General features: G+C 40.4%; 1 protein-coding gene across 1 annotated transcript in view; it reads left to right on the top strand.

Annotated features, from left to right (window-relative positions):
* The window catches only part of LOC135153230 (uncharacterized), a 52,742-nt gene that overhangs the window by 21,141 nt on the left and 11,516 nt on the right, over positions 1–20,085 (top strand). The window contains exons 3-4 of the mRNA XM_064095648.1: positions 531–2,164; positions 18,682–18,845. Of these exons, the coding sequence (XP_063951718.1) occupies positions 531–2,164; positions 18,682–18,845 (1,798 nt within the window). The remainder of the gene's footprint in view (positions 1–530; positions 2,165–18,681; positions 18,846–20,085) is intronic.

Genomic DNA, 20,085 nt, shown 5'->3' with positions numbered 1-20,085 from the left:
GCTTGAGACTCTGCATCCTACCAATCCAGATGAGATTCAATCAATTCTTAGGAAAATACCCCCTAAATCATGCCAGTTAGACCCAATTCCTACCATTTTGTTAAAAGATTGTTCCTCTACATTTGCTCCCATTATTTCACAGATAGTTAGTTTAAGTGTTGATCAGGCTGAAGTTCCCACTTGTTTGAAGGTTGCCTATATCACTCCACTTCTGGAGAAAAGTTCTCTTTATCCAGAGGTACTGCAAAATTACTGTCCTGTATCTAATCATTATAAGAAGACATTCACATATTTCATTAAAGCTATGTAAATCTGGTTTACAGCACAGATTTATATTGATAATGACAGGACCATTTCTAATGTCCGGTATCTATCATGAAAAGATGCTCATGGCATGGAAACATATTAAATATAGTTATAATATCATATGTGTGTTTATTATGCCATCATTTATTATTACATTAGTTGTTAGAGAGTCACATATATCATCTGAAAAACATGAATATCCTTTGTTTCATTTCACCTTGTAGGAATTCAATGATGGCCTCCTCTGGCAAGAAGAAAGGGAGTTAACCCGAGCCCTGTATGCTTCACTACAGAGACCTAGATCAGAACAGGACATTGCAGATGATGAACTACAAGAGAACCTAAAGCTACAGAGCAAAGAATCTAAGAATCAAGGCAGTGAACTCCCTCTAGACTTACCACAGGCTGATGTGCAGTTGGGTGCAGAACCACACTTTGTGGAATTTCCAGCTACATGTACAGACAGCAGCGCAGAACCTCTTCTCTTGAGTGAACCCCAAAGGCTGTCTGATATCACTGAGCAACAAAGTATCCTTGAAGTTGTAGGCCATTCAGTTGTAGACAATCCTGTGGAAGACCATCATGTTGTAGTCCATCCCATTGTAGATGAATCTGTTGAAGAACACTCTGTTCTTGCACAGGCTGTTGTTAACCATACTGCAGTTAATCATGCTTTAGTGGACATTGTACATCCTGAGGAACCTTTGAATATAACTGACCCTGACCACAATGACATACAAGCAACGGAAGCATTTCATGATCTGAATTCTGCCAAAATCCATCCCCAACCTGAAGAATGTCCTGTAAAGACGAGGTCTAGAGATCCAGCAAAACCAAAATCTTCTGAAAGAAAAGATAATTCAGTTTATAAAGGCTCATCATCAAAGTCAAAGAAACTCTCCGAAGTTGAAAGATCTCCAAAGGTTCAGAAATCTTCAAAGCTAAGAGATTTTTCTAGGTCAAAAAAGTCGCTAGAGAGAAAACGTTCTCACAAGAAGAAAGTAATATCTGGAAAATTCAAATTTTCCATGATTTCTAGTTCTAAGTTGGTTTCTACAAGGACATTGAAACCAGAGTTATCAAAACCAGTTGTTACCAGGTCTCGCTCTCCAAAATTTATGAGCCCTGGGCTGCTAGGAATAAAATCTAAGGAAGTTTCCAAAAAGTTATCTGAAAGTATAGCTCATCGCCTCAAAGCATCTGTATCAGGCAGTTCGGGGAGTGCTATGGGAAATATTCTGTGCCGACCTTTGAGATCACAAAAGAAGAAACAGAATGCTGAAGCAAATGCAGTGACCAATGATTGTGCAGATGAAAAAAAGAATTCGGGTGATTTCCTTCCACCACCCCCTCCACTGCCACCACCCCTGCTTCTTACAAAGAAACACAAATCAAATGCTGTGGCCCATTCCAAACAGTCCTTGACTAAATGCAAAGAGAAGAAATGCTTTGCTGTCTGTAGAGAGAGCTCTGTAAAAGCCAGTCAAGTGCCTAGCATACATGACAAAAACCCCAAACTGAAATCCATACCCAAGCAACCTTTACGAAGTCTACGCCGGGACCTACGTAGTAGGAGCAAGTTTAAGATGCCACAGGCAGAACCTGCTGCAAGTCCAGCCATTCGTCGGAGCACCAGAGGCCAAAACACAGCCTCGTCGTCTCCATCTTCAGGAGCATCATCATATACCGATAGCCAAGATGAGACTAAGTCCACAACATCATCAACATCATTGGTAACAAGACAGTCCATAGCTAGGAAAGCAAAGGAGAGACTGATGGTGAAGAGAAAGAGTTCTGCTGCAATAGTTTCATCAACTTCTGGAGAAGAGGATGATGTCAAATCGTCAAAACCTAAAAAGTGAGTAGGATTTTGATTTTTCATTTAGTAATAAGATTCCACCAAATGTAGATTTGGTGGAGGGTTGTGAGGATCTTAAAAGGAATATGATTATGAAAAAGGATGGAAGGAAAAGGTAAAATTAGATGAAGTAAAACTGCTGAAGTGAAGCAAAACATGATGCAATGAAAACCAAATAATGTGAGTGGCAAATGGCAATGTGTTCTTACATTCATTGCAGTGTTGACATTACTTTTTATTTTTAGGGAACCATTAAAAAAAATTTAGAGCCATTTTTCATTTTACCAGAGCTATTTTCAGTTATCAAGAGCCATTTTTTTTTCATGATTTAGTGCATGGTTTTGCATCGCAGTTTGTCCTGCTTGTTTACAAATCCATTTAATGTTTAACATTGCTTATTTAATTGCTATTTATTTGTTCTTCATTGTTATTAACTGTTAAATGATTATTAGGTTGTCTTTCTATGACAAATCACCTCTATTTTCTTTCTTTATTTCTTTTTTGCACCATTGTTTGTCGCCAAGTTTTTCTACAAATCTAATTTACTGTCAATAACTGGGATATATTCATTTGTTTTGCTAGTTCATTACGATTAACTTGCACGCCAAATAAAAGTACACAATTTTTCCTGCGCGCGTACAGCATCTCCCTATGCACGCACTATCCCAAGATCATCATGCAAATAGTCGTCCATTTCCTCTTTTACTTTCGCCTGCCGCCGTGATTAGACGTTAGCTAAGTACACTCCCACTTTGCTTTTTTAAAGTGTCCCTTGTTGACATATTTATCTTTGCATTTATTGCTTATTTCAATCCTTTGCCTTTCGGCTTTAGATTGATTTCATTTATATCTCTCTGCGCGGAGCCTTCGTGTTATTTATTCACGTTTTCTTCAAATAAACTTTGTGAGTTCCGAACCGTCAGTTTTCGTTTTCTCACAGACGGGTTGCCTCAGCTTCCCTTCCCCGCAGCTCCGTGCTCTCCTGTGTGCCGCGGGCATTGATGTGACGCTTCCTTTTTTCTTTATAATCCTTTATAATTCTTGACTTGCTCCTTTGCCTCGTCTTGAATTGAATTGAGTTTATTTCCCTCTCCACAGCTTAGGCTATGTTGGACAGGTAGGAGCGTCGTCTTTTGTTTGTTCTCAAACTTGTTTTCAACTTTGTTGTTGTTCTTGTTTTGAGTTGGTTGATTGTTCTCTTTGTGTTTCAATCAATCTTTTGTTCTTGATTGATTAATTAATTGATTAATTAATGAATTGATTAGTTAACTATTGGTTAATTGTTTAATTATTTATTAATTTTAATAATTATTTTGTATTGAATTTTTTTTGGGAAGCCCCCTTGTTCTTTTATTAGCGTCTTTTGTTTTCGCTCATTAGTTTTCGGCTTTCCAGTTTAAGGGAAGTAAACTTCTACTTATTCCTTCAGATCAGCTCCTATTACTTGTTTCTTTTCGACCTTTGTCAAAAAAAACCCAAAACTTTTTTTTTTTTTTTCTTAGCTGATCTTGCTCTTCGTCTTGGACGTTTTCTGTTTTTAATTAATTAACGTCATGTCTCGTGTAATTAATAAAAAATAAAAAAACTTTTTTTTTTTCCTCTCACTTGAGCTTCTTAACTTTGTTTTCAGAACTCATGTTTAAGAAGTTGGTTTTGTTTGTCAATTACCTAAGTTATTGATTTTATTATTAATAATTTCTGAAAGGGATCTTGTTTTGTCACCTTTCTTGCCCACCCAACCCTCCGCCCCCTCTCTGTTTTCGCCCCTCCTTTTGTTCTTTCAGGTTAAGAACTTACCAGGTAGATGAGCTCTTTCGACTCATCTCTTGATGACTCGAAACCTGCCGCTGGGAGAGAACCAGACATGGTATTTTGTTCCTGCGATCAGCGGCGGTGAGTATGAGGGCAAGAGAGTGAGACCCTTTGCGTAGGGCTCTATAAAGGGTGGAACCGTGGTTTGCGTCCACGTGCCCTGGAAAAAGAAGGGTGGAACCGTGGAACTACGCCCACGTGCCCGAGCGTTTGAGGGTGGAACCGTGGCGCTGTGGCCACATGCCTGAAAGGTGATAGCCAAGGCTCCCTCGATGGGACCTGAACCTATTTTTGGGAGTGTTGTACTAGTATAGAAAACCTCACTCCTCCAGGGCTGCTTGACCCACCGGCTATCGGGTCCAACAAGTCCGGGTTAAGAGCGTGGGACTCTTTTTCCGGCACAGACTAGGCCCAATGCTTTGTCAGTCTCCGTCAGGGAGCATTAGCAAAGGGCTACCAGCCCCTAGTCGCTAGAGACATGTGAGCTCGACCCCGTCAAACTCACGATTATCCAATCAGGATGGAACTGTGGAATCGCGTCCACGTGCCCTTTAAGGTGGAACCGTGGAATTGCGTCCATGTGCCTGAAAGGCTTTATCAGATTTGGGTGACTTTTCTCATGCGAGATATCACGTCCCCCCTGTCTCTTATAGAAGAGGAAGAACAAGAAATTCTAGGTCGCTAACCCCGCTTCGCGGGCAGACCTTTCTTTCTGATTCTTGTGCCGATGGCCAGGCGTCGTAACTTCATGTTACACCAGAATGCCCTCGAGCATCACAGATTTTTATCCTCATGCTCCCCGTCAGCTGAAACCGCCGTGTCAAGCACCGGGCAGGTCAAGCAGACATTCGCCATCTCACACCTCGGAGAGTCACCGGCAATTTCATGATTCGCCGGCTCACGCACCTGCAAGGGAAATCCCCGCTAATACGCAGGTTTTATCGACATCCGGGCGTCGCCCCCATTATGTCACCAGACTCCCGATAATTGTGGGTCAGGCGTCGCAACTCTCATGTTGCTTCACACGTCCACGAGCAGTGCCGGTAATTCCCCCCACGCTTCATATCAGCTTCAGCCGCCGTGCTAAGCACCGTGCGGTTCAAGCAGTCACCTGCCCTCTCACGCCGGGCCCTTATCGAAACGCTGCTCAACTACACGGTGACCCCTGTTTCTATGCAGGTGCTTCCGACATACGGCTTTCAAGCTCCAACATGTCGGCAAGCTCTCGTTGACCGACGGCTGGACGTTGCATCCTTACAGATTGCATCAATACGTCCCCGAGCATTACGGGTTCTTACCCTCCTGTTCTCCGTCATTATAGACTGCCTCTACGCGACGGCAGGGCTTATCAGCAGCCTCGTACCAGCCGCCGGCCCTTTTCTATGAAATTGCAGGCCCTTTCACCCGCACGGGTGATTTCATGATATGTACAGGTGCTGCCGACGTATGGGTCTCACCCAGCAAGTCGGCAAGCCCCCGAATGTCACTTGGTGGACGCTGCAGCCGCTTTGCTGCTTTCTGTTGGTCTTATTGCCGGTGTCAGGCATTGAGCGGATTGAGATTTCTCCCGCCAGCCCGCACTCCGGGGAGCCGTCGGCGAGTTCACCTGCATGGGTATCCCCATTAATATGCAGGTACTCCTGAATTTCAGAATTCGCCCTCTAGCTTCAGAGAATGCCGGGCATCGCTTACGGCGACGGCTCTTTCAGCGGTAACTCTCTCCATTCTACCCCCTAGGCAGGCCTGTAGATTGGAGGTAAGAATTTCTTACATACCGCATGCTTTCCTTCTCTCGTGAGAATGCTTGGCTGTTTTTGAGAGGGCAACCTATCATGCCCGCGGACCGTCCGCCCAGGCGACGGGACCGTCAGCTTTTGGCTTGAACCCCACTTTCTATATGAAAGTAAGGGTGCCCTGTCTTTACTTTTAACTCCTACTCTTCCTTGTAAGGTTAGAGTCAGGGCTAGTACAGACACCCGTTCTCCAGCGATCGCCGCTGTAGAGAGGGCAGGGCGACTCCGATATTAGCACCATTACCGCTCAGCGGTATGACTCGCTATCTCGTAGCTCTGCCGAGCTTATGAGCATGAATATCGGAGCTGAATGTCACGGCGATTAATAGTTCTCCTATACTTAGTAATCGCTATGCCTTCACCACCCGGTGCGTTATGGTTATGATTAACCTGTTTGTCTGCACCCGCACCGAACACCCGGAGGGAATCGGCTATTTATATGCTAGATACCCCTCCTGTTGACATTCACAGCTTGTTCCCTGAGTCTTTCCTGGTCGGGTAAGCATCACCTCGGAGGAAAGTAACAGCCGTATATCTCTTTAGATTGTCGTCTGTGTACGTGCGTTCAGGCTTGTTTCAAGCCCCAGGCTTTTTTTGTCGGCATTTCTATGCCTACTTCCTGGGCGCACCCACCGTGCCGGGTCGGCGAGCACACATCAAACTGTCCGCCGCCAGGCAATCGGTCGAGCTCAAACAATCTATCTGATAGACTGCCCTCTATGTGGGTCAAGCTTGCGGACGTCTCCGCCGCTTCCTCCTTGTGTGGAGTGGGTTACGGTTGATGCATTTACCGTGTCCGTTTGTCGAGTTGTCTTCTTATTTAGAAGGTTTTTCATTCGGCACACTTGAGTCGCCTCGCAGGCCGCTTTCATCCTCCATCCATGCTATGTTTGTGGCCATGGTCACTGCGCGACCGAGTATGATGTGATCGTGGATAGATGTATGTATATATGCATGTATGTGTAAGTATATATATATGCATACATATGTATATATATATATTTATATATGTGTGTATGTATGCGTGTGTGTATGTATACTTATGTCTGTCTACCCATCGATCACCGCGACCCGCTATCTCTAGGGCCGACTGTGGATGAGTCCCTCCATGAAAGTGATTTACTTCACTGGAGCTCTTCTTTTTAGAAGCTTAGATTCTCATCCCCCGCTGCTTAGGGCGTCAGTTTTGCCACCCCCCGCAACTTTCGGAACTCCTTGTCTTACCGATATGGGACTGTTCCATGCTTTTGCAACCGGCGCCGGGGGTGCTCGCCCTTGCGATCACCAGAGAAACCAGGCCTTGTAGCTGTTGTTTTCGTAAACAACTGGTTCTCACCGCAGACTGAGGGAAATATTGGTGATTATTTTCCTTAAGTCGCCATACTCCTCCGTTTGTTTCTTCAAGCGAGGACTTAGACACTCTTAGCCAGTTTCCGTCCCTAAATTTGATAGGACAGGGCCGTTGTTACCTTACCTGATTCCGTCTGGAAAGTTACTGTTGAGGTATCATGTCTGGCGATGTCTGTTGGTTCAGAGCCAAGCCTTGAAATAAGCAGGCGCTGAGCGCAAATTCACGCTCATAAAGCCATCAATTGCGCCCATAAAGCCCCAAAATCATCAAAATTTTGACGACTGGGCGCAAATTTTTTCCAGGTAATTGCGCCCGCCGTGAGTGAGCAGTGAAGCCATATCATACATGTACCGTAATTTAAATATCTGTAAAGCCAAAATGAAGTAACTTTCAATTTAGGATAAACACAGTTTAAAATTGCCAAGTGCGTCTTTTTTTCTGTACCATAAAAAGTGAGCTACGTCCGTCTTTTTTTTCCTGTAATACATGTGCGCGCGCGCTTCCGGTAGCAGTTTTTCCATACTTCACCATGTGCAATTTCTAATGCACACATTTCCAGTTGGGATATCACAATTCTGCGATATAGTAATTTGAAATGCACTGGAGATAAATCCCTGTTCACAGCACATACGATGTGTGAGTCTTTTATCCTCACAGTCGCCGACTTTGCTTGTCAAAACGGAGCCTTAATAATCCAAAATCACTTAGCTTATAGTTGTGAATTGTAGCTTTTTAATTTCTTTCCTGGAGAGGGGTAAATATCAGACAATAAATCATCAAACAAGGCTCCATCTAAAAAAATGGGGACATCCCGATAGACCGCGGGTCCGATAGACCGCGGGTCCGATAGACCGCGGGTCCAATAGACCGCGGGTCCGATAGTCCGCAGTGTGTGTAAAATTATGATCAGATATATCAAATGTCATCGAGAGGTCCAAAGGTCAAATGATACGAGGCCATGGGGTTCTATCAGGTGCGGATCCATGGGGGGGGGGGCGAGAGGGAACTGCCTCACCCCCCAGCTCAAAAAAATAGGGGGGAAGAGGGGAAAAGGGAGAGAATAAAAAAAGAAAGAGGAAGATGGGAAAAGAAGAGAATAGAAAAGAGAGTAAGAAGGAGAAAGGAAGAGAAGAAAAAAAGAGAAGAAAAATGGGAAAGGAAAGACAAAGAAAATAGGGAGAAGAAAAGGGGAAAGAAGAGGAAAAAAAGAGGAGGGAAAAGGAAGAGAAGAAAAGAAAGGAGAAAGGAAAAGGAGGAAAAAGAGGAAGGAAGAGAAGAATATTAAAATAGAGGAAGATGGGAAGAAAGATGAGAAAAAAAGAGAGAGAGAGGAAGAGGGGGAAAGAAGAGAAGAAAGAGAGAAAGGGAGGAAGGGGAGGGAGAGAAGAAAAAAAGATTAAAAGAGAAAAAAGGGGGAAAGGAAAGAAAAAGAAAAAGGGGGAAAGAGAAAAAAGTGGAAGAGGGAAAAGAAAGAAAAGAAAAGAACGGAGTAAGGAAAAGGGGGAAAAGAAGAAGAAAAAAAGAGGAAGGAAGAGAATAATATTTAAAGAGAGAGGAAGATGGGAAGAAAGATAAAAAAAGAGAGAGAGAGAGGAAGAGAGGAAAAGAGAAGAAAAAAAGAGAAAGTAAGGGGGGAAGAGAGGAAAAACGAGAAAAGAGAGAGGAAAAGAGGGAAAGAAAAGAAAAAAAAAAGAGAAGAAAAGGGGGAAAGAAAAGATGGGGGAAAAGAGAAGAAAAGGGGGAAAGAAAGAGAGAAAGAAATAGAAAGGAAGGAAGGGGAATGAGGATAAGAGAAAGAAAAAAGAAAGAAAAGGAGATGGGAAACGGAAGAGGGAGATGTTGACCTGGACGTCGATTTGATGGCGCCAAAATGACGTTCGAACTATGGGGCGCCGAATTGATGTTCGATCTAGCGGGGCACCAAATTGATGTTCGAACTAGGGGAGCGCTAATTTGAATTTTGACCATAATGCGGCAAATACATGTTTCAGAGAGGGGGAGGGAGGGCAAAGTTATATTTCACATGGGGGCGCCAAGTTTATGTTCAACCGAGGGCGCCAAATTGACCTTGAACTTAGAGGGCTTCATGCAAATTCATTTTCGACCGGGGGCGCAACATTGCTCGTATTGCCTGTTTATAGTGATGTCCTGCCCAAAAAACTTAAATTAATGCGGCTGAATTAAAATATCCCGTTTTTACGATAACAGAAAAAAACAATGTTTTCGAGTTTTAAGTCTGTTTAGCGAGATAGATACCCTGTTCAGGGTCACAAAAAAGGGTTATTATCAAATTCAGCTCGCTACGCGCTCGCAATATTTGATTAATGAGGTATGCATCCTCTGCTTCAATCCCACATGTAAGTGTTAGTGTTTTTCAAGTCAACATACATAGGTCGATCCAGGGGGCAAAGATTTTGCCCCCCCCCCATGGTGGCGCAAAAAGGGGTAAGAAACAGAAAAAAGGAAGAGAAAAAAGACAAGCAATTAGAATAGAATTATACCTTTGTCCTTCTTAAGTCAGAATATAAAAAAATTGAGCTCGCGCTTCGCGCTGGCATCAATAAATTGTTTAGTTATATTCGCATTCCGACCTTACAGTTTTTTATGCGAACGAGAAGCACAAGCTGAAAATATTGATATTCTAACCTGACAACTGAAAATGTATTTTTCATTTCATCATTACAAAATTTTTCAGCTAGCGCTTCGTGGTCGCATTCATTTCTTAATAGATATGCATCGTGTTCATCATAACAACTACTAACACAGGCGGATCGAGGCGGCCCGAGGGCAACCTCCCCCCTATTGACAGAGCAAATAAATTGTGAAAAACGGGGAAAGAAAAAAAAGGGGGAAAGAAAGTAGAAAAAAGAAGACGAAACATAAAAGGAGGAAGACGAGTGAATAAAATAAGGTCAGGAGAAGACTTGGAAAACAATTAAAAAAAATATTTAATGTCACTATTTTGTTATGTTTGTTATTCTGTATTTCCTGACTGCATTTGTTTTTTAATTGTGTTGTTTTGTGTTAATTTCAGGATCAAGAACTTATAAGTTCCTTGTAACTTTTCAGTGATCCTTCCACTATTCTTAAATATACTCACTTTTGTTATAATGTATTTTATTGATTTGTACGTTTTTTATGAAGATTGTGGTAAATAAAGTTTCAATTTCAATTTCAATTTCAACTATATTAAAGTTTCGCTCGCGCATCGCGCTCGCATTGCCTGTTCGATGAGAAACATATCTTGCTCTATAGGCTGATATATAGTTTAAAATATCAAGTTTTGATATCAATATACAAAACATAATTCAGCTTGGACATCGATCTTTCGTTATTTTGTTTTATTTACCAATTTATGTTTTTAAGTGCTCTGTAAAATGTCAGTTTTATGGTTTGAATCAACATTTGCAACATTTTGTGCGCTCGCACTATTGGCCAAGTAGGCCTACCTATTGTCTTTTTATATTTCATATAAGATTCTCTAAATATACCTTTTCAGGTGTCTCGATTGTAAAAAAAAGTAATAAAGGCCTATGAGCTAGCGCTGTGCGCTCGCATTTTGATTGGCGAGTTATGTATACCTATACAGTGCGTATCAAAAAAAAGTTTACACTTTGAAAAAGCCCTGGGAATTAAAATATATACAACATGTGGGTAATTTTTTCACATATAATCTTGGGTGTGGGTCTCATCTATCCAATGAAAGTAAAAGTTTTGACAGAATGTTACACTTAAGTGAGCACTGTCCATTTTCGTAAAGCTCGCAGAAATCTGTTTGCGCAGAAATGCTTGTTTTCACACTGTGTCAAGAGGAAAGGGCGAAATCAAACTTTCTCTGCGATACATTTCTCATACATTTTCCCTTGTACTTTTAGTCAATTAAAATAAAACGGATACATTCAAGCATTTTGTAACAATTTTGCCACCCAAATTGAAATTTTAACACTTAGAAAGCACAACCTTTATCCTTTTTGTGTCAGCTGGATTTGAGGACATAACTGAATCTGAACAAAAGTTTATATCAGACATCTCCAGCATCTTTTTTTACCAAGTTTTTATCATTTAAAGTGGGTTTACATTTCATTTTTCATTTAATAGCTGTTTCTTCACACTTTTCCCAAGCTTGACAATTATTATCAAAATGAAAATCAATCCTGAACCATTTCATGTAAATCACAGCTCAGTGTAAAGCAGATATCGTCACAATGGCCTCGGTGTGTGGGAGAGTGGGGTGGGGCGCAATGCACATTTTGAAGTGTTTTGGGCAAGGAAACAAGATAAAAAGATAAAAGATATCTTCAAATCAATTTTACTAGGTAAATTCCACGTGTTCTTCATGATTAAGGTCTACTTTTATTCAAATAACTATTTCAAAGTTCTGCGCAAATCGTTTTTCACTAACTTTTCAAAAGTAAGTGGTGCTCACTCAAGCGGAAATATTTTTCGACAGTTATATCGTCATTTGCTTGAATGGATCTGTACCAATGTTAAAAAGTGGAAAAATCTTCAGGATATTACAAATGTATAATTTTATAGGATTTTTTCTAAGTGTAAACTTTTTTTTGATACGCACTGTATATTAATTCTATAACAAACTACTTAAATCCCCCCATTAAAAAATTCCGGATCGCGATTTGCGCTCGCATCATTTGCTAAAAATATATCAACCAATGAATCCTATTCATGATTACAAAAATGCTTAAAATATCCAGTTTTCAGGCCTCATGCACTGTCAACAAATTTCACACACTCATTAGGCTTAACAGATTAATAAATATGAAATAAAATTTGTATGAATTCATAATAACTAAATTGTCCCTTTTTCAGAAATAAATATCACAAGTTTTAGGAAAAGAAATAAAAGATCTAGTCATCATTCTTATATGATGACAAAATGTCCTTAGACCTAAAATGTCTCGATCCTAGGCCAAATAAATAATAAAATATCAGCTCGCGCTTCGCGCTCGCATTATTTATATAGTGCTATCAAATTTCCCTATATACACAGTGCTGTAAACAGTGCTTAAATTGACCCTTTTCATATTGGAATTTCAAATATTATTTTCAGCTTGGGCTCTGCGCTTGCATTATTGATTTTTATGATGAAAAATGAAATGTATTCAGATTGCCAGGATTCTGTCTAACTCTAAAACACGCGCACGCATGTTTTTTAGATACAAAGCTTGATCTTATTCGAAACGTGCTAAAATTATCCAGTTTCGAATCAGAATATCAAAAATTTTCTGCTCGCGCTTTGCGCTCGCATTATTATTGTAGGAAGATACCAAAAATTACCCATCCTTTTTTCATGATTGACAAACATGAATCGAATGTCCCATTGGGGGATTTGAATTCTCATCTTTTTAGGTTGGAATATCAAAAATGTTTTCGAATTTTAAGTCTGTTTAGCGAGATAGATACCCTGTTCAGGGTCACAAAAAAAAATCAAAAATGTTCAGCTCGCGCTTCGCGCTCGCATTATTTAATCGTTGAAATATGTATCGTCTTAATGACTAACTGCAAAACTGCTTGCTCGCTTCGCTCACTGGCAACTTCTTATTAATTTTATGCGATACACCATATCGAGCCCCCTCAAAATTGTTGGCTCATTACCGCACTGGGACAACCCCTTCAAAGAAACAATAAAAAATCAACTTTGAGCGGCCGATCGGGGAAAATATGGGTGAAAAATAGCCCCTCATCCTATTGGCGGGAGCTGGGTCCGCCCCTGACTTAGGCTTTCAGGATATAATACATGAAAATTCTATAAAAAAAGTCAGGTCGCGCTTCGCGTTCTCATTATTTATTTCGGCCTTGTGAGATACCTCAATTTGTTTTTAAGAATGAAATCTCAGATTTTCTTTGACGTCTACCCCCCATTTCATTAATTTTTTTAACTTGGTGCCCTCGCCACCCCCCCCCCCATGCACCCATGCTGAATAAATATGCCACTGATGAGGAGAATTAGTCGATTGCTTCGAGATTGCATTATTCCCAAGAGGTTATCATTAATATTATTGAAGGGTATTCTAACACAACAGTACAGAAACTACAGCTCCCGTTCACACAATATTCCAGTAGGGCCTACTCTGGTTAGACATTAAACCAAATTGAACCCCCCCCCCCCAAAAAAAAAAAATTTCGCTCGTGCTTCGCGCTCCCATTGATATTACATTATATATTCATGGATTTTTTTTCAAGAACACATGAAAAAGTGGTCTTTGGTTTTTTTTTAATGTGATTATAAGATAATTCAAAATCCATTTAAGGCACTTAAGTTAGCCTGGCCGGGAGGGAGTGGGCACAATTTTTCGAAAAGTACACATATGGGCGCCAAAAATCAAATTTGTCAAATTTGGCCCCCCCTCCCTACCTACGAAATCTTGGATCCGCGCCTGGGTTCTATAACAATAACCCAATTAGGGCAATCACCCCCTGACAACTACTTCAAGGAAAATATTATCCCCATATTTTTACCGCTGGGGACTGATACCCCCCGGAAATTTACCCTCCAGACAATTACCCCGGATAATTACCCCTAGTACGGAGCCTTGAAAATGCCATCAACGTGACGACATGGCGTGGTACGTTTTCTTGCCATGTCTTAATTAATCATTGGCGGCGGAAGGCAACAAAATTTAGGGGGGTCCACCTGAAATTTTGGGATGGACACAGGTAAAAAATTTGACAAGCAAATCATCCAAAATTTATAGGAAGGACCACCAAAAATTTTTGACAAGAAAAAAAAGGTTATCAACCAAAATTAGGGGGGGGGGGGCAAAAAGATTTTAGGGGGGTCCACCTCAATTTAGAGGGGACGTAGAAAACAAATTGACAAGCAAAAAAAAAGGTTCTCAACCAAAAATCTAGGGGGGACCGTCCCCACCTCAAATTTAGGGGGGAAAGGTCCCCCCCGCTTCCGCCGCCTAAGTAATTAATACGCTTATTATTTCGACATAGCGATATATTCTATCTTGTCAAGTCGATATGTCCACATGGCGAGATATGAAGTGTAAAAGTCCCGGCGAGAATCCTGATATATCGCTATGTTGACATGTAACTTATTTAAGTCGACTTGGCAAGATGAAATATCTCGCCATATTGACATATAACTTTTTATAAGTGGCCTGACTTGGCAGGATAACGTATCGCGCCATGCGGACATAATAAACTTATTTAGTCGACATGGCAAGATAAAGTATCTCGCCATGTCGTCAAGTCGATGGCATTTTAGAGGCTCCGTATGGCGTCTAGAGGGTAAATTTCGGGGGGGGGGGGGGGTAACAGTCCCTGACGATAAAAATATGGGGATAATATTTTCCTTGAAGTAGATGTCAGGGGGCGATTGTCCTTTGGGTCATCGTTATAGAACCCCATGGACTCGTATCATTGGCCTTTTGACCTCTTGATGGCATTGGATCTCACTATATCCTGATCATAATTTTACACACACCACGGACTATCGGACCCGCGGACTATCGGACTCTGCCAGAGCTCTGGGTGAGAATTCTATCAGTAATGGCATAAGTGATGGTGATTTTCCGTTTCAGATAGAGTTTAGATTTCATGTTAATTTTTGAAAAAACTGTCAAAAAATTTATGATTTCTTCATTGTGATAAATATTTAAGTTACTAATGAATACATTTTCACCAAATTTAGACTCCCAGAATGAAAGGCATTTTCTGTGGAGATCTGCGTTTTCAAATAACGTGTGAAAAACTTAAGGTACGTGAACCTACAATACATGTACATAGCCTGTGGCTATGTGCTGGAATTTGAATAGACTGAGTTATTCATTGATTCCATTTCTTCATTTCTTTAACATAATTTATATGCAATCCAAGTGCACCTCACAGTCACAATCACACACAAACACTCACCCACACTCGTGATTCTAACCATGAAAAAAAACCTTAAAAATTATTTTTTCTAAATTTATTATTATTTGATCTGAATTCTCTCTTTCTCCATCTCTCTCTCTTTTTTTATTCATTTTATTCATTTATTTTTTGGGGGGGTTCATTGATCGTGGTTCATTAAAGATGAAAAATAAATAAGCCCATGTGAGTGTGGTTGTAAAGGGGATGTGGAGTGAGGGTGTCAAAACACACTTAAACATTTAAATCTGATTTCTTGAATGTTTGAATAAGCCTTAGAATACTTAGCATATGCTATTCATGTACTAATTAAAAAATTGCAGGAGCTGCGCTTACTATAAACAAATTTGCGGTGTGGTTCACCGTTATATATATTTTTTTAAAATTGCCCCCTGTTTCAGAAAATTGCCAGTTGTTTGCACTTGTTCCATTGGAGTTCCTTAACTCCCTCCAGATCCTTTAGCCCCTGGTAATAGGATCTGGTGTCCGGGTCCTTGAAACAGGTTTTCGATCAAACAATGTGGGTTCCCTGTTTCAACCCTAGTCTTTGTTTGCCATTCTTCAGACAATTCCCAACTCTGTTCAGTTGGTTGTATTGTCGCGCGAGCCGTTTGCGGCAGCTTCTCGAGACATCATTTCACGCTGGATTGTTGAAACGATCAAGTCAGTTGGTGATGATGTTCTCCTTCTGACACTAGGCCGAGGGCCCATGATACTAAAAGTATCGCTTCTTCTTGGGCTCTTTTCAATGGAATCGTCGTAGACGACATCCTGAGGACCGCCTTTTGGCGCTCTCCTAATTCCTATACTTCCTTGTACTATAAGGACTTCATTAGCATGAGGCCTTATTTGCCTCCTCTGTCCTTAAGGCAGCGGCCTTCGTGTCTTCATCTCCCTATTTTTTACGCACTTTTCTTAGTCTAGACATGCCTCCCTTCACGTTGAATCCGTGTTGGTCTAGCAAATCAAATGAATATATCCCAGTTATTGACAGTAAATTATGAAAATACTTACCGTTATTTTCTCATTTACGAGATAACTGGATATTTTCATTTGAACCCTCCCACCGACCCCTCGCCTTACTTGGCAACATGTCTTGCGTTCAGGCTCATTAGAGGAAATGGACGCCTATTTGCGTGATGATCTTGGGATAGTGCGTGCGTAGGGAGATGCTGCGCCCGCGCATGAAAAATTGTGTACTTTTATTCGGCGTGCAAGTTAATCGTAATGAACTAGCAAATCAAATGAATATATCCAGTTATCTCGTAAATAAGAAAATAACGGTATTTTCATATTTGGTCAATTTCTTTGAATTTTATGTCATGTATAAAGTCTATCATAAAGATGCCCTACTAAGCTTTTCAAGGTCATCAGGTCATGACGTCATGTAGGCGCCATTTTGTAAAATTCTTTATTTGATCATATCTACATAATGAATCATCAATTATCAATCATATTTACAGCAAATAAAGTTTGGGTCAAAGGTCAATTGAAAAATGCTCAAAATCACCTACTGTATGATTATTTTTAGGTACGTTTCAGGTCATTTTAGGCATTTCAACATTTTGCGCATGCACATATATGCGCGTGCATTTTCGCGCGGAACGACATTACACAGCATAAAATCGCTTTTATTTCTATGTGTATGCATTGATGATATAATTTACCATACCATGTGACCTCCAAACACAATAACATGCAGGTCCCCTAAGTACATCTACCATCCAAGTTTGGTTGAAAAGTGATTTACGGTTAAAGAGTTATGTGTCATTAGAGATTTTTGCACGAAAACTTTCACGTTGACCTGAAAATGACCTTTGGTCTTACCATGTGACCTGCGACTGCAGCATGACATATAGGTCCCCTAAGTCCATCTACCATCCAAGTTTGGTTGAAAAGTGACTTAAGGTTGCGCAGTTATGTGTCAAGGTTTGTGATGACCAGGCAGGGTCATCTGTCTTTCCAACTTTGTTCTTTCCCTCATATTTTCACCTTCAGACCTGTTCTCATATATTCATCATGTTCATGTTACAACCATGTTCATGAAACCATGTCTAAGAAGTAACATTTATTAAATAGACTGCTTCTCTCCACTAACTCTCAACTAGCTACTTGAGCTTGACTTGAGCCCAAGGCAGTAGCATACGCAGAATTTTTTAAAGAGGGGGGGGGGGGTTACTTTCAAGCTGAATGAAAAGTTGACGAGCAAAAAAAAAAAGAAGAAAAATGGTCTTCACCAAAAATTTGAGGTCGTTTCGTACCCAAAAAAATTTGACAAGCAAACAAAGGGTCAAAAGGGTCCGTCGTCTTTGGATTTACTTGCTTAATTAATTAACGACTTCAGCCTGTCTTAATTAATTTATCAGAAATATTGATATTATGTGGACCTTGGAATTGTCTTCCTTTCTTGTCCACCCTCTCCCCACCCTTCCTCTGTTCTTTTTGCCCCTATATTTATTCTTTCAGGTTAAGAGCTTGGTCAATGAAAAGTATGATCTTGACCCGATTAAACTTACTCTTATTTTGATATTTAGATCATCTTAAAGCATACATAGACACCGTTCTCACTACCGTCCTAAAACTAGTTTACTGGAAACTAGTATAATGTGTAATGAGAATGGTCAAAGTGGTCTTGGAAGCGATCTTTCAAACCAGTGCAGAAAACCACCTTGCGATATAGTTTTGAAGATCGCTTTGCCTCGTTTTAAACTGGTTTTAGCGTGAGGACACAACTGTTTTTCGTGAAGCGATCTTCGCACATTTCGAGCACGCTACTCCACACACTGTGTGTGGAATGCCTACGCTGTGGTTTCAAATTTCGCGCAAAACATGTCACCCCACAGAGAGTGTTCACATAGCAACAAGACCACTTTTCGTGAAGTGGTTTTGAAAACCACTTTTGGGTGATCAAATGGGAACGCTACCAAAGCGATCTTCCAAACTGGTTTCCTGAACCGGTTTCCAGGAAAATAGTTTTAGAAAGTATAATGAGAACGAGGTCATATTCAGCTTTATCATGATCTAAAATCATTTGGGCTCAAATAAAAATAAAGTGTAAAAACAACTTTATTTATTTTGTAGTATGTTTTAGATCTAAAAATTCACCTACTTTACAAATTTTTAAAATAAATTCAAACACATGACCTGAAAGAATGATTCTTCTTCTTTACAATGTTACCAGAATCATAAAATATTATACAAATTTAGGGCAGCATTGGCTAAATAAATAGAGGTGTTTTGGTTCGCATCCAGCTCATTAATTATACAAAACCTCTCTTGTCGTGAATATCACTTTGATGAAAGAAGCCACTTTTTGAGGACCTGCCTACTGACTGCAAATAAATGCAAGCTATATAAATTGAACTGATTTCCCTGTGAATAACCTTCATTCATTTCAAGCCCAAGGGGATATGGTCTTGGGTTTATTTTCAGGCTGAGCCTGGCTCATCTCAGACCTATCATGAATAAACTGCACGTCTGACTTGTCTCTTGCTCGCTGAAGAAAAATTGTGACCTATAGTATAATCTGTTATTTACGGTACATGTACTATATATTTTAATGAATCGTCTGTCTCTCCTCCCACTTATATTTATATTCATAATTCTTTTTCAAAACATTCATTCATTCATTTTCCTTTTTTATTTTTTCCTCACGTCTCCTGTCTACTGATCGTATTCTGCAGGGCCAAGGTTCAAGCCCAGCGTAAGTTTGCCTATCCGCAGGCCTTCAGTCCTGGCTATACCCCATCCAAGGTGAAGAATGGAGATATAAACTCTACCAAATCCTGCAGTATTTTCAATCACTGCCCTTCTACTGAAGACTTCTTAACATTCCTGTGCCTCAGAGGTGAGCTAATTCACAATCAATACCCAATCTATCCAGCAGGGGAAGGGAAAAAATGGACAGATAAAAAAAGAGGGGGAAAAGAAAGAAAGAACAACGCCTTCCATGCTTTATTATCCAAATTTGATATCATGCAAATATTAATCAAGAAATTATGACATTTGAATTGAAATTCCAATATTCAGGTTCATAATCTGTTGTCCAGGGTCATATTTTGTTGTCCATAATCAGGCATAAATCTTGTGGTTTTACTTATGATTTACCCTCCAAAATGAGAACCCATAGAACTCAAGGTGTCAGAGGATGAACTCAAGGTGAAGATTTAGTTGAAACCCTTGCAGTGAAATGTAAAATGGCTATGATCTTAGCATGGACCTATTACAAATGGACATCAAGATAATTTTATGGGCACCACCTGTTTGCAGAGCTCTGTCAAAATTGCTTTCAAACAGTTAACTTTCTCTTTACACTATTTTCATGACCTTGCCCATGGCCCATGTTTATGCAATGCTGGTGGGAAGCAATCATCATCGCTGAGAAATCACCAGCCCTCTTTTGGCCAGAGACAATCATGTTCTAGCTGTGATCAATCCGTGCACGAGGGAAAGCCCTGCTCTATATTACCATGCAATTTGCTTTTAACATCCAGTTTTAAGTGCATGATGATACACTATTGATATTGTGCAATTGTTGTCTGATCATTAAAAAAAATCATGTTATATTTTGTCAATCCTGTGGAATTTTACGCCCATATCTAAATCACCTTTCGAGCAAAGGTGAGTGTGACGTAGAGATTCTTCTAAAATGAGTGATTTTTAACATATTTCCGCACATTTTTTCTGACAAATTTTTGCTGCAATTTTGCTGTAGATATTCTGACCTGCACAGTGATAGCAATAAATTTTGTGTGCAGTTGTTTGCGATGTGTACATAGAATATGGAAATGCAAGGCTGTTTTCTTGTTTCTGCAAATAATTTTGATAGCGCTAGCCAAAGCTCGACATTAGCGGTGGCCCAGGGCCATTGAAAATTCCTCTCGGGCAACCATTATTGAAAATGCTAAGTTTTGGTGGCCCGAATCAGGCAACGAAACTATTTTTAAGGTTCGACTTTTTTCTCCCAATTTTGCGCACATTTTACAGACTTTCGGCACTAAAGTTCGTATTGCGGCTTATGCCCGTCCTACGTCCTCGGTGTCTGTCTGTCCGTTAACTTTGTAAACTTCATTTTATCTTAACCTAGG

The sequence above is a fragment of the Lytechinus pictus genome, chromosome 2 (assembly GCF_037042905.1).
Source record: "Lytechinus pictus isolate F3 Inbred chromosome 2, Lp3.0, whole genome shotgun sequence".
In the NCBI taxonomy this organism is placed as follows: domain Eukaryota; kingdom Metazoa; phylum Echinodermata; class Echinoidea; order Temnopleuroida; family Toxopneustidae; genus Lytechinus; species Lytechinus pictus.
This window is presented reverse-complemented; position numbering and strand designations above follow the sequence as displayed.